At 41.8% G+C, this 15,917-nt stretch overlaps 1 protein-coding gene across 3 annotated transcripts in view; it reads right to left on the bottom strand.

Moving 5' to 3' along the window:
- BAALC (BAALC binder of MAP3K1 and KLF4) overlaps positions 1 to 5,113 on the bottom strand; it is a 31,441-nt gene extending 26,328 nt beyond the window's left edge. For all 3 annotated transcript variants that reach the window (XM_066334472.1, XM_066334463.1, XM_066334457.1), the window contains exon 1: positions 4,885 to 5,113. In XM_066334472.1, coding sequence (XP_066190569.1) covers positions 4,885 to 5,050 — 166 coding nt within the window. In that variant the 5' untranslated portion in view covers positions 5,051 to 5,113. The remainder of the gene's footprint in view (positions 1 to 4,884) is intronic.
- Positions 5,114 to 15,917: the final 10,804 nt, after the last annotated feature.

Here is a 15,917-nt window from a genome sequence, read left to right as displayed (position 1 = left end):
GCTGATGCCATGAGCTAGTTTTCCTCCTGAGTACATCAGATGAGTCTGTGTGAAATATGGACAATGTTTTCTTTCATATGCTTCAGGAAAAAAAAAATACTTCACTAAGAGAAAAGAGTAAAGTTCAAGGATTAAAAAGCAATCTTTTTTAGCTGATACTGTAAGTCACATAAGGATTTAAAAAATCAACAAATATTTTACTTATTGAGGAACTGAACAAGTCAGTCCTGAGGCAATCAGTATTCAACTTTTCGATTCTGTTACAAGAGAATTATTTTTTACTTCTTTGCTACATCATTTAAAAATTAATTACTTGTATTTGCATTTCAGTAACAATCTCTGTTAAAGACTGGGGTCTTACTGTGCTGGTTGCTGTGGGAAAAATGTAAGGAGAGATCTTGTTCTAAGGCACTTGCAGCCCATGGGGTAAAGTGATTGTAGTCCCTCTGACAGCAAGTGCCATATCCACTCTGAGGCACTTTCAGGTATAATAAAAAAAACCCCCAGATAATAAAACAGCAGATAACTTAGGGGAAATAGAAAGAAGTAGAAATAAAATGGCTTTAAAACTGCTTTAAAAGAAACAAAATTAATTTTTGTTAGAGTTGATATTTAATGTGTTTATAGAGTACTTGTGCAATCCTGGTTTCTGGTAGTAAATTGTACATCTGAAAGTTCTAGGATATACACACATATACATATACATATACATATACATATACATATCAGCAAGTTGTCCCAATATAACGTAACAAGTTGTGCAAATGCATTCCAAAATACTTGTCAGTTTTTATGTGGGTTTTTTGTGAATTCAGCCTTTTCCCCATGGTTTGTGTGTAACCCGTGGTGACTGCCCTGGGGACTCATCTGTACCCACAGATTATTACTTCCTCCGAAAGCCATTACTTTGCTAACACTTCCACTTATCTGAATCAGACCCTCTAAAGAGAAAGCAATTTGTGGAAAGAGTTGCAAGAATCAAGGAACAGTTCCTAAGCAGACATGTAGTCTATTATTTCCCCAGCTATAGCCTACGCACTAGCTCGGTCCTGTGAAAAGTTCTTTGCTCACACAGCAATGAACGTTATTCCAAGAAATTGCTTTATTGTAAGGGCTCTCTGTGACTCTTTTCTTTTTTTCTCTCTCACAGAAGCCATTCACTTGTTCACTCAATGAACAGTACATACACTTATCTTCCAGAAAATGCCTTTCAATTCCAGCACCTGCACTGCTTCATGAAGTTATTTATTACCTTCCTACCCCTCTTCATCCATATCTGGTTGCCCTGTACTGTGACACTATTAAGTTACATAAAATACATTACTATATGTTACAACCACCTATACGTTTGTCTGTTGGTGACTTCTCATGATCTAAGTCACTTCTCATGAACCTAAGACCATCTCTCTTATCTTAGGTATGTTATAGCAATTAATACTCTTCTATATGTCTTCCTGTAAAAAACAGGGAATTACAATACACTTTATAAAAATGTATGTAAAAAAATCCAGTAGGGAAATTAACAAATAGTCTAAGAAGTGACCATTTGAAACTGGAAAAATAGAAAAGCAAATGAGAAAATTAAAAAAACCTCTATACTTTCCTTTTAATTTAATAATATTTAAGCTTTCAAAATGTTTGGGTAAAGGTACAAACATTTGGCTACAGAAATACGTATCATTCCAACGATAGCAGGCATAGAAAGCTGAATGTTCTGGCTGAGAAAAAGAGAAGCATATGATGAAATCTGTGGTGGTATGAGACTACTAAGATTAATTTATGATAGTTACTAACCCTTTCCTCATTGATACACTCTCTGATTTTATACACAGGACATTCATTTATCCCTGAGTGATTTACTCCTCTTTACATTTTGATGTCCAGTTCTGTTTTTTTCTATAACTGAGACATGCTGACAATTACGACCACATCTTACTACTTTTGTCTTTTCCTGAAATATTTCTTTCATCCTATCTCCATGTCTGTCTCTTCACAGAAATTCATGTAATTATTCCAAATGAAAAATAACAAAGAAGAACTTCATCCTCTTTCCCCGTCCTTGTTTGGCTGGTGTCCCCTTCCCTGGCTGCCTCCTCCCTTTCTGTGTCCCAGCTACAGCACCTTCCTACCTTGACTTACACCACCGACATCTCCCATTTTCCCGTCTCTCCCACTCTGCTCCTGTCCCCTCCCTTACTCTTCCTTTTTGTCTCTCACTCTGAGGTAGTTTTCAGTTCTCACAAGAAAAGCATGTTTTCCTCTTCATGTCTTAAACCCATACTTGACCTCATTTGCCCCTCCAATTGCTCCTTCCTCTCCCTTTCATCTGTAAATTCACTTAAAGTGCTGTTTCTAGTCCCTGGAGTACCTCTCCTTATCCCTATTCCTTCCCTACCTCAAACCTTACCCTACAACAGCTCTCTATGAAGTACTTTACAGCTTTTGAGGCACTAATTGGGAGCAGACTGTGTTCCTCAGGTTCCTTAAACTGCTTCCACCACGATTCTGTTAAAGAGTTAATCTTGCCCTCACTGAAGTCCCACTCATCATTTTTGCTCCTACTCTGTCCTCATCGTCTTCCTTCTAATTTCTTCTGCAAGGTTTTCTTGCAAAGCTTTTCATACCCTCACCAGTCTCTACTGGTCTCCAGTGTTGTTCTTTTCTCCTTATCTCTAGTATTCTCACCTCTAAACACAATTACCACACGTTTTTAGGAAGAATACTTAGTGATCTACCTTTTTATTACCTCCTATTCAGAATCAGATCTTGGACTCTCTAGCTTCTGTTTATGATGTTTAGGCACCAACTCAAACATGGCTAAGATAATGCTGAGTGTGGGTAAAAAGGTAACATTCTGTTTAACTTTCACTGCTGGAGACAACACTGTCAGCTGTCATTTGAACTTACTGGTCAGCACCATCTTGAATGCCTTTAAATTCCTTATCTAACCTTCTTTAATATTATATTTCGTAGACCCATTCACATTCAAATTCTCATAATTTCCCATGTGACAACTACAGAGTCTTTCTTTAGTCTTTAGGAGTACAACATAGACCCTTTTGACTTCTCCCTCCGTATCATATTTTAGTCAGTATAGAATTGTGGTCTCCCTATTCCAGCTGGCCTGTGATCCCCACCTTTGTGAATTTTCACTCCTGCAGTTTCATAATTTCTTCCCGGTGCTTTGTTACTTTCTACAAAAGTCTATAAAGCCACTTGTTTTCATCTGAACCTGCCTATAGGCATTTACTGCTTTATATGGAAATTATAATCTATTCCGGGCAGCAATCATTTGTACAATATCTAGCACAATGAATTTCTGGACCTAGGCTGAGATTTCTAAATACTGCTGCAATACACAATAATTCTTACATAATTTTAAACTTCACATCAGATCAGAGCTCCTCAACTCCTTTCCAAAATATCTCTCGCTTCTGTAACACCTCAGGTGCACAACTAGGGATGTAGCATACTGACAAGAACTGGGAAATTCAAACTTGCAGGTCTGCTCTTGTGCTGTCCACCCTCTGGTTAGCTTTCTATGTATACCAGAAGGCATCAGAGGTAGTGTGGAAGAAAGCTGCCTCTTCTCTAATTTCAGTTTCTTCCCTAAGTTACTTGTCTCGCAAAAGAAAAAGCCATGTATCCCACAGCAAGAGCCTCAAAGGGCCGGGTTCTCTTCTCTCCTGGTAACATCGTTCCACAGCTGACGGCGTCTCTACGCTCTGGCTCGCAGCCGAGCAGCGCCGTGAGCGTGTCCCTAGCGCCAGGAGCAGCTCCGGTGGCCCGGGGCTCGGCGGGGCCGCTCCCTGGCCGGGCGCTCCGAGCGCTCCGAGCCGCCGGGCTTCAGCGCGGACTTGGGCGTTTCTTAGGGGGCCGGAGGGCGGAATTCGCTCTCCTCACAGCAGGAAAACGGCTGGATCGGCGCACAACCCCCGGGCACATACACCGTGTGTGTATAGGTGCACACACAGCGTGTGTACGTGTATATACGGCGTGTGTAGGTGTATATACTGTGTGTATAGGTGCACACACACAGCATGTGTACGTGTATATACAGCGGGTGTAGATGCACACACAGTGTGTGTAGGTCCACACACAGATTCTATAGGTGCACACACAGTGTGTGTAGGTGCATACACAGATTCTATAGGTGCACACACAGTGTGTAGGTGCACACACAGATTCTATAGGTGCACACACAGATTCTATAGATGCACACACAGATTCTATAGGTGCACACACAGTGTGTAGGCGCACACACAGATTCTATAGGTGCACACACAGTGTGTAGGCGCACACACAGATTCTATAGGTGCACACACAGGGTGTGTAGGTGCACACACAGATTCTATAGGTGCACACACAGATTCTATAGGTGCACACACAGTGTGTGTAGGTGCATGCACAGATTCTATAGGTGCACACACAGTGTGTGTAGGTGCACACACAGATTCTATAGGTGCACACACAGATTCTATAGGTGCACACACAGTGTGTGTAGGTGCATGCACAGATTCTATACGTGCACACACAGTGTGTGTAGGTGCATACACAGATTCTATAGGTGCACACACAGATTCTATAGGTGCACACACAGTGTGTGTAGGTGCATACACAGATTCTATAGGTGCACACACAGATTCTATAGGTGCACACACAGTGTGTGTAGGTGCACACACAGATTCTATAGGTGCACACACAGATTCTACAGATGCACACACAGATTCTATAGGTGCACACACAGTGTGTAGGTGCACATACAGATTCTATAGGTGCACACACAGATTCTATAGGTGCACACACAGATTCTATAGGTGCACACACAGGGTGTGTCGCAGCCGTTCCCCTCCCCGTGGTGCCCGCTCCCGTCTCCGCACTCACCGGGGCGCGGGCCGCCCTGCTCCCGGCCGGGGCCCTCGGCGCTGCCGCCCTCCTGCGGCGGGCTCTCGGAGTCCGTGTTGGTCAGCCAGGTGGACTCGGTCTCCCGCGTCCAGCTCTCGTAGTAGCGGGGCTCGATAGCGTCGGCCCGGCTGCCCCCGCAGCCCATGGCGACGCCCCGCTCAGAGCCGCCGCCCGGGCACCATCGCCCCTCCGGGCACGGCCGCCCCCCGGCCCCGCTCACGCCCTCAGCCCCATCCCCGCCCGTCCGGCTCCCGCCGGCTCCGCTCGCCCTTCTACCCCTTCTCCCCGGCTTTATTATCTCCGCTGTTCAACCCCCCCGGTCCCCACCCCGACTCCTGGCTGTCCCCTCCCCTTCTCCTTCCGCAACCCTCTTCCCTCCTCTCCCGCTTCTCTCTTCTCCCATCCCACCGCCTCCCGGCTCGTCCCCGATGTTTCCCCACCCGCAGGTGTCTCCCAGAAGAGGAATTGCCGCCTCCGCCGCGGCGCTGGCTCTGCGCTGCCGAGCCCCTGCGGCTGCCCGCGGCCGGGGGCAGACAGACGCAGTCCTCGGGCGGGCAGCAGCCATCTCCTCCCGGGGACGGGATCGGACAGGATTTGCACGTACATGCCGGCGTGCCACAGCTAGCGCCGCACAGCAGCCCCCCGGCCTGCTCTTGCACCCAGCTCGTGTGCCCTGACTGGGTCCTGTGCTCTGTTTCACTAAGCCATCTGTCCCTTCCCTGTTTTAGCCGGGAGAGCCTTGCTCCCACTTCGCCGTTGCGGTTTGCTGCTGTACAACTGGGAACGGAAGGTACAATACTGAGTGCTCAACTCCAGAGATACTTCCACTCTTTGCTCTTGAATTTGGGAAAGAACCAAGAAAGAACATGAGACTCCTGCAAAACAGACTATAATTTAAGCTTATGCTTGGGTAATCTAAGTGACAGACAGATTCTGCACTGAGTTGTATTGATAGCGGTTGCAGTTTGTATTGCAAGAGCTGCTTCACGAGGTCCCTGCAGAGCTGGAACCAGCCCCGTGAACACTAGGCACCGTGGGATCATATCCTGAGGAGGAGACTGTATCCCGGGTAAATGTTTCTCTCCTGGAGTAATTTTGCAGTAAAGTAGCAGGAATGACTCTTCCCCCTCTCAGAGCAATACAGAAGTCATGTTCTTCTGCACTTCATGCCATTACACAGTACGGCCGTGGGCTGAAAAGGATTCATCCACTGAAATCCAAAATCAAGCTGTCAGTTGTTATGGGAGCTGCAAGTAGGAACACAAAGTCTCTGGAGTAAAAGCTCTTGTCCCTAAGGCTGGCTTAAGATCTTTATGAGGATCCCATAGGCCTTAGCTTTGCACCCCAGCCTGTGTTCCTGTGTTCTTGTTCCGAAGGGATTTGGATCAGAGGCTGCTGTCCAAGCCACCGAATCACCCTTGTGCTTCCTGAAACAGATGACCACTGAGGTGTTTCTAAGCAGCTTCCCAGCAATACTGACTCACAGCAATCTTACTTTCTGACTGAGGTCTGCTGAGATCCCTTACCCATGCGGGTGCTGCCAACAGCTCTTGTCCCCATATTTGTGCTACCAATATCCCAAGGTGAGAGGGACAATGATCTGAGCTAATTTTTCATCCCAGTGGTAATGTTTCGGTAAAGTATAACTTTACTTTTATAAAAAGAGAGTTTCAAAAGAGATTATATTTCAATCAAACTGCTCCCCAACAAATAGTCCCCAGGGCAATGGGATATAATGATGTCTGAAGCCCATAAAGAAGCTTAACACACGTCTCCCTTCCCAGGAATTGTGTGTGCCCTAGGTGAGCATAGGACACACACATGTGCATGGAGCATGGCCCAGAAAAAACTGCCAGACATCCCTGAGTCTTCAAATGAAAGCATGAACAGCACATCAGTGTCTCACACTGTAATTGTGCAAAACTTCCTAGACCAAGAGCTCTAAACGAAGAACACACTGGAGCAGAACCTTGGGGGAGCCTTTGTATTTTGTTTCATTTTAACTTAAAAGTTTAAGGATCTCTGGTGGGCTGCTGTCTGCTGGCATGTATGTTTTTACATTGCTTTGATTTCAGTTCTAGCTGTACTTGCAGGAACTTTGCCTTCTGACACTTATTTTTCCTAGCTGAGTTTTCAAAGACTTGAAAAACCAATGGCAAGAGAGCAACAAAAAGCTTCTCACTACCACCACTAGACAGGAATTAGACCATAAATGTGGAATGGGGTCTTAAAGCAGTATATTGAACCATGTTCATTTTCTTTGCACTAGTATTTCACATCACCTTTAAAATTTCCCCTTTTGGTGGAGCATTGAGAAAATTACTGCAGAAAAATAGTAATGTAACTATTAAAGAGTTCATATTTAAGCTTCTGGTGTCATTTTGATTTTGAATTAAAACACACTTTCAAGTAAGATTTTTTGTATGACTAAAATAAAGTGTTCATTAGCTGTATTGAGTGAATTATTTATTTTCATCAGCTCCTAGTGGAACTAAGGACTACTTTTTGAAACTGGAATTTTTTTCCCACAGCTAATGGAACTTGTGGTGTGTTTAGAATGAATTTAAAAGACTAGGAGAAAAAAAGAGGTCTGCGGTGTTTTGTCAAAAGACCCAAATGCAATTGTGGATACTCTTTTATTATAATTCGTTCTGAATTATTGAAAATTACTCCTCACTGCCAAGTGTGCAGGGCACGATGTTGATGGATCTGCAGCATTCTGATTCCCTCTGAGCTAAAGAGCAAACTCTGAGGCACAGAGGTGTGCAGCCACTGTGTAGAAGGCATGTGCTGTAACTATAAAACACCACAGCCTGTGGCAGGGAAGTACATGTTGGCTGGCATGAAACAGATGATGGCATCTTTAATACAGCAAGTTAACAGTACAGGGGTATGAATTCAATAATATTAGTTTTGCACTGAGACTTGTATTGGGAAAGAAAATGGACAGGAAAGGAAATCTGCCTCCAGAAACAGAAAGTACCCAGGATCCGCTGAATCCTTGGTCTGACTCCATCTCTTCCAGTAGTGTAATCAGATGGGAGATGTAAGAGCAACGGATGCAGAGTGGAAAGAGGTTGGTGGCAATGTGCAAGTGAAGAATTAAAATCTGCTGAGCTCTTGAGGGAGAAACTTTACAATTTGTTTTTCTTCCTCTACTTCAGCACCTGAGGTGGTGTAACTTAGCAAGAGAAGGATTAAAAATGCAATTTTTTGGATCAAATTTAATTTTTCATGCTGCTACCCTCACACCAGGAGATGATTAAGGCATTAAAATTTGACCTCTCTTCATTAATTGCTAGAAAAGGGTGGTTTCCCACAGATCCTATTAGTGGAGCTTGGACTGTGTTTTAGCTAATCTGGTTTTGTGCTGCCTGGTGCACACTGCAGTGATGCTTTTCCTCCTCATGCTGTCAGTGATGTCTGCTCTGTGTATGCTGGTTTTAAAATACGCTACCTGAAATAATGGGAGTAGGAAATAAAAGTACAGGATGGGCAGGGAATTTCTGTTTATATTTCCCTCTAAAATAGAGTTAAAATAATGAAAAGAAACTTCCTCATAAAACCCATACATAATTGTTGTAGGACCTATTATTAATTTTCCCTTTGATGATACTGGGTCAATTAATCCTTTTGTATCCCAATGGCCATTTCAGTGTTAGGTGCAGAAAAAGCAATAGGAGGTTTAGGAGATGTCCTGCCTCTCTTTTGTGCAGCATCTCTGCTTCTTTTATTAGATGGTGTTAAATTTGCTTTCAAGCCCCAGCTTTTCTCACAAACCTGTTCTCTTCACCCTGGAAAGTGGACAGCAGATCAGTTTACTGGCCTACCCAGGAGCCCTGTAGTTCAAGAGGGGAGAGAAAAATTTGAATTTAAAACTTTTTCTTTCTAGTAATGTATTTCATGTATCTGAGGAGAAATAGAATTATTTAGCTGTGTTATAGCCATTTGACATCATCACTCCAAGCTTGCAATATGCCTTGGAAGCAAGATTGCTTCTGCAGCTTTCACACTGTTTATATGAGTAAATGATCGAGCACTTCTCTTTTACTGTTGTGAACACTTGAAAAATAAAATTTGCTTGCCTTCATTTCTCAAATAATTCTCTTTTTAAATTTATACTATATAATTTCCACATTGCTCTGCATTAATTATGCATTTCTTTCGACAAGGAAGTAGTAGCATTCATTTATCTGATATGGCCATTCAAACCAAGAAAGTTTTCAGTTCTGTATTCACAGTTTCCTGGACGTGTGTGGGTGATACCCAATATTAGCTACAGATGAAGGTTTGGTGAGATGTCTCCAAACAGCTCATAAATATAATGAAGTAGATTAATTCACTCTTCCACTGCATCTTTTTCATGTTTGAGAATGACTTTGAAACAGAACCTCAAATTCTAGTTTCACAGAGTCAGAGAGCAAGGCCTTGAATTCCCTCATCTGAACCTTTCAATTCCATTTCAAAATAATAATTTACTAGATTCTTAGTTGTGAATAAATGTAGCCTGGCAGCACAGATGTTTCCTGTGATGGAGTACAATCAAGGAAATTTTGTGCTCATTTCTTTTCCGCATTCTCAGCCTTTGAACCACAGCTGGACTTTAATGCTGACCTGAACTTGTCAGGGCCCAGTCTCCTTCCCTTGTGAACAGTGAATATTTCCCAGTGAACAAACTGTAAGCTTTGCATAAGTGGGAAGTTTAGGATCAGTATAATCATATTCATTTTCCAAGTAAGTAGTGAAAAAACCAATACATAGCAGGCACCAAGGTGTCCTCACTGCATGGCATCTCACTGATACCTTATGACAGAAAATTAGAGCAGATGTGCATGTTTGTAAAATGTGCATCATACTTTTTCTGTGTGCTGTGTGAACAGAAATCTTCAAAATCGGTATGTGGAAAAACAAACCCTAAGCTTTGCCTCGTCTAACTACTGACACATTGGAAGTTCAAACATTCCAAAGTTGCATGAGGATATTTGCTTCATCTGTGAATTGAGCAGCAGTGCCCTTTGCATCTCCTGGAATTCCGAGTTACCCCATTTGCAATCAACAATAGAAAGTAGATTGCAACCACTGCACAGAAGCAGAGACTGGGTGATGGTGGATCCCAGGTTTTCAGGACAGTGGGATGCTTGGGGTAACATGCTTGCTAATGGCTAGGTGTATTTGTCCTCATGGAAAATATCTCCTTTCCCGTGAGTTGAAATAGCTCAAAGGGAACAAAAGAGAAAAAAGAGGTATGAAGAACATAATAATAAAGAAGCTTTGCCAAGCTTTGTCTGTAATACTTTGTCACATCAAGAGCTGCTGGTTGTCCTAAACAACCAGCATTTCCCTCACCAGACTGTTTGGAGGGTGCAATAACCACCCATGGAAACACATCCTACAAATTATTGCTAGGCTGTGACAGCCCAGCTGAGATCTCTTTCTTAAAGAATGTATCAGGTCTTCCTCCAGTCCCTTTGGATGTCCCAGGCTTTTTCAAATAAACTGGCAGCTACTGAAATAATATTATTTTCTGGGATAAAGAATTGTCAGCTGGGCACCAGGCCTCATTTGAGAGTGTTTAAATATCTGTTGATTAAGGTGCCTGAATAAAGAACATCAAGTGTAATATACAGCAAGGCTGTTAAGTGTAAGTAAAACAGGATAATGCAGAGAGAAGCTCAAAGCACCTGGGTGGTACCCCCAGCAGAAAGCCATTGAGTTTGTCCCCACAAGGGGGCAAATCAATCGCTGCCACCTTGCAGAAGCCGACATAGGCACCAACCACGATGTCCCTGGAAAACTCAGACTGAGAACAGAGCTGCAGCACAGAGCAGTGATGGATTTATTCTCATTTACACAAGTCTCTGCAGACCTTCTCCACATAAAATCCGTTTACCTTGTACTCTGTTCCAAGACTACACTTTGTTCCTAATTAAGAAGGTAAATCATAAACCTAGTTATGAAACCAGTATTTTATGTAACTAAGTATCATACTGGGTAAACATTTATCACTTCAGTTGTTCCTGGCAGAGTGAGCCTGAAATTTTATGGCTCTAATACCCAAGTCTTAATTAAAATATCTTTGACTTTTTCCTTTGGATGCATTCTTCTCTCTGTGGGTACTACAAAACTGAGCAGGTACTGCCACATTTTAATTGTTTATAGATAATTAATGTGTTTTGATATAGACTAGATACTCTATCAGTCTAAAGCAGCAGTGCAGGAAAATCTAAATGCAATTTAAAAGGAAGTAATCAGACCCTCCATTAGTTATGTTCTACATTAGGAAAGCTCTGCAAGTTGAGAAATTTCTAATTCTATATATACAGGGTTTACTCAGTCAACTATAAATAAATACAATATTTTGCTGTCTTCTTTTCCTAGGCTTTTTTTCTGTTCCCTACAGTGCCAAGAGAACAGGAAAAAGAAGATGGAAACCAGCAGGACTTAATTACATTTGTGTTATCAGCATGTAAGAGCCCTATTAAGAACAATCATGCTAAATTTTAAAGCATATTTTGTCATCTAAAAAAATAAAATGTTAAAAAAAGGAGAAAAAAAAATCATCTCTATTCAGTAAGTACTTGTGAATATTTCTAAGCTTCAGCACAACCTTTTGTATGTGTGCCTTCCTTCGAGCTCCAGTGCTGCTGAGCTTATTTGAAAGTGACACTGAACATTTACCTCAGTACAATTATTCTGAACTCATTCTTTATAAATGCTAATTTTGAAAGATCCTGTCCTCCTGTTCGTGTCTGTCCTCTTTTATTCTGTCTAAACACTGTGGAGCCTAGAGCAGCACCTTCCTAAGATTCCTCCAAAGTTCTGACTCCTGGACTGTTTGTGCTCAGTCCAGGGGAATCCAGAATAGCTGTGCACCACTCGTGCCCACTCCCAATGCCTTTTAGCACTGAGATGTGAAATGTAACTGTAAATATTTTGAGGTTTCACCCCTTTTAGATTGGTACACAGCATATGACTCATTGGCTGCTGCACAGAGCCTGTGTTTGCTGTTGCAGAAAGCAGATGATACTGTTATTATGCAAAATCACTTCCACCCACCCTCGTGACTCACCAGCACGTCACCAAACAGGATTTACATCAGTTTCAAAATATATCTCCATTACAGTTATCATCTCAGCAGATTACCTATTTCTTCCTTCCACTCCTTCTCTGAATGACGACAACACGGCTGTGTTTTCCTCTCGGAAGCTGAGCAGGGCCGGAGGCAGCTCCTGCCTGGCTGAGCTCGGTTTGCCAGAAGCCTTTCATTTATACAAACGGAGCAGAAATGCCGTGTTGCAAGGGCTGCCTCCCCACCAAATGACCAAGCTCTTTTCCTATGATGGAGGTTTCCCTCTTCAGCTAAGATTTTTCTTGCTCTGTTAAGATCAGTTCCATTAATTTCTATCTTAAAGAGTTGATTCATGCGTGAATTAACGTAAGGTAGCACTGATCTCAACTTGCTGTGATGTGACAGTCAGTAAATGGTGTCTATAAATGGTGACAACTCAAGGGCTGCTTGACTTAAGATAGATTCATTTGCCTCCGTTTAAAATTGTTACACTTTTTAACTCTGTAGTCAAACAAACTGCAGTTGGAAGTCTGTCAATTCAGGAAAGGAAAATGAAGATAGTCCTCTTTTAGAAAAGTTAGTTATTCTCCTGTGGTAAGACACTGCCTCAGTCTTGTGGAAGCACCCAATGATGATAGTAAATAAGTAAATGCATTCCTATTTATTTGAGAAATTCTATTAAATTATTAATTTCATGGTTCTCTGCTCTTTGTGTCTAAATGTGAGTAGATAACATATAAGTGTCTTTAAATATTTGGGCTTAAATTAAATTGAGATTTGATGAATTTGCAAATCTGAACATGTCTGGAAATTTGGAAATTTAGCTTGCTGCCTCATTTAAATACCTGCAAAAAAGGAATATTCAAGCTTTTGTGTTGCTGGAAAAATAAATACACACATTGTAAGGGATATCATGCCAGTACACCAACTAAGGCATCTGTATAAATGCTAGGATATGTATAAAAGCAAAGGGGTTTATCAGGAGTATCTATTATTGAGAAGTATGCCAGCTGCTTTTGAGGAGGCATGAGCTCATTCAGGCTGAGAACATTCTCTGAATTTTTGATTCACCCAGCTGCTCTTTTCAGAAGGTGCTGCAGACAAGAACACTGCTGGAGAGTATTGTCTCTTTCTTTGTTCATTAGGTCTATCCATGACACCCTTTCAGTGCTCAGGTGTTCATCCAGCTTCACTCTGCCTCTGCTGTGTTCTGTGTGCTACACCTGTGCAAGCAGAGCAGCCTGAGTCAGCTGGCCCCAGAGGAGAGACCAGCAGCTGGGAGGGCACCAAGTGTTTGATCTTCACACACCTGATGGTTGAGACAAAGCCATGAGCCTGAACCTGCTGTGTCTGACCACAGCTGGATCACTGATACAATCCCAGTACACTCAGTGCTTGGCTGGGTTCACGCTTGGCAGCACCTTTGTTCCATATTCTGTGTGCAATTCACCATAAGGATAGGGAAAAACCTGACAAATTTAAATAGCTTCAGGAAAGGTTAAAAAGCAACAACAAAACCGAAAAAGCAGCTCAGTGAAACAATGATTTGCAGAAAGCTCCAGGTAAGAACTGCAACTTGAGGAGGTTGGACACATCACAGTGTGGAAACGAAGCCCTTGGGATTCACTTAGAGATGAAGACATGTAACCCTATCTAAGGCCCACTACAGTCTATGGGGATCTAAGCTCAGCTGCTCAGCCAGAGGGGATTCAGGCAGAAAAGCAATGCACTTAGTGATCCAGGTAGAATCCAGATGGATATGGATCTCCCACTGCTCCCATGTCTTACCTATCATCCTACCTTTGATGATCTTAAAGGTCTTTTCCAACCTAAACAATTCTGTGCTTCTACCAGCAGATCTCAGCTGCCTTACGGTGTTTGAAATGGCACTGGACACCTCCGCTCACACAGCACTAACAAACTGCTCCTCAGGTGGTCTTTGGTGGGAGCTGAGACAGCCAGCTAACATGCAGACAACAAAATTTTTGCTGTCTAGAGCTGATTTTCACACTTTGGTTAAGCTGCATTCAGTCTGCTAACCCTGCTCCTCCCATTCTTTTGCAGGAACTGCTTATATCCTGGATCCTTTGCTATGTTATGCGAAAAGGTTGGCTACTTCAAAATGCATTGCTTTGAGATATTGTCCTTTGCCAATACGTGCTCAAGATGAGACAAGGTGTTAGTAATTACATTAAAAAATAGTTCTGTAAAGCAGATGATCCAGAGGTTGTTGTGAAATTCACAATTATCTTCTGAAACTTGAATTTCATCGCTGTGGAGGATCTCATGCTGTGGGTTTGTTGGTTTTGGTTTGGGTTGTTTTGGTTGTTAGTTTGTGGGGTTTGGATTTTTTTGTGGAGGGAGTTTTTGTGGGTTTGATTTTTGATTTTTTTAAAAAAATTAATTAGGAAATAGTTTAAGAGGAACAATGTATCCACAGTTATTTTAAACAAAAATGGATTTTGTATTATTATTCTGGTTTGACTATTATATTCCTTGGGGTCAGCTGTGTGAGAGCCAACGAGAGATACAAAGGCCTGAATTAGGAGTCTGAACTGTCCTCCAGCAAAGCAGAACAAGAGGAAAATTACAGGTTTGATTCAGCATTTTGAGTACAATCCAAGTCTGACAGAAACAAGTGGCAAGAGATCATTAACTGAAATAGGGATGGTATGTAACCTGCTCATTTTATCTCCAAGTTTTGAAGCTCTGAAGTTTGAAGTGCTTGAATGAAAAAATGTTGGGTTTTTATTACAACAGCTTTTTTTCACAGAATCAAAAGAGAATCCTTTTCTATATGTCTTAAGTAATATCTTTTAAGGCGGCCAGCTGAAATATTTAATAAATCTAAAACTGATTTTTAAGAATTAAAGTGGGCTTTTTTAAAAGAATGCAAAATTATTTTTACCTAATTATTGTCTTACTATATTTTCCATTAGAAAATATCCTAAAATAATTTGAAACCACTACTTTACAGCACTAACCACAGTAATTTTTAGAAAAATACCAAGATGCAGGTACCATAATCCATTCTGCTATCAGCTGGGCTAATTCTTCCTAAATGGTTCAATTATCAATTTTCCAAAGTTTGGTCCCACTCAAAAACACTCTAAGTAGTGGGTTTGAAAATGTTATTTGTATTACTAATGACTGCCACAGCAGCCACAATGTTGAACATGGTGGCAGTAAATGCCTCCTTAGCATCCATGAAAAATACACCCAAGCCTATGAGGTGTGTTGGTGTTTCAAGATGGCTTTAGTGCTGTCCCCTCAGAGACACAATCCCAAAAGGTTGGATTCTTTCATCCATCATCATTCATCCACAGGGGCATTGGACCACCTCATATCTGCAGAGGAGGAAAAAGTCCTTTGCAAAAGTAATCCAAATCTCTCTCTGCCAAAGCTGGGCAAAGATGTTTTTTTCTAAACCACAGCATTTCCACAAGGTGACAATCCCAGATCAAGACCAGAGGGAAAATGGATTAAAAGCACCTCTAGCTGGTAACATAGATACACACTTAAAAGCATTTTTCTAAATTCTTATGAAAATTTAACTACTACAGGTGTGTAACACATTTTTAGAAACTAACAATTTTGGACAGTTTAAGTGAAGAATTCATATTACACCAGTTTGGTATTCAGGAAGAAACTTGCTATTTCTATTTCATACTGATGAAATAAAATTGATATAAGCTTTATTCTTCAAAGTTATGTGCCCCAGTAAAAATGTCACTGATTTACTATTTAGCACAAAATTGTTCATCATTATTAACTTCAGATTTTGTTGTTACCAGTAACTAAAATCTGATCTTTTACAGTTCCTCTGTAAGTGCAGACACAGGGACTCTTACAACACTGCTGAGATAATAGTTTCATTGGTGTAGAGCCAGGATCCACCAGCACAGCAAAGGTGTCAGAACTAACCCTTTTCAATGTGGAAATG

The sequence above is a fragment of the Sylvia atricapilla genome, chromosome 1 (assembly GCF_009819655.1).
Source record: "Sylvia atricapilla isolate bSylAtr1 chromosome 1, bSylAtr1.pri, whole genome shotgun sequence".
In the NCBI taxonomy this organism is placed as follows: domain Eukaryota; kingdom Metazoa; phylum Chordata; class Aves; order Passeriformes; family Sylviidae; genus Sylvia; species Sylvia atricapilla.
This window is presented reverse-complemented; position numbering and strand designations above follow the sequence as displayed.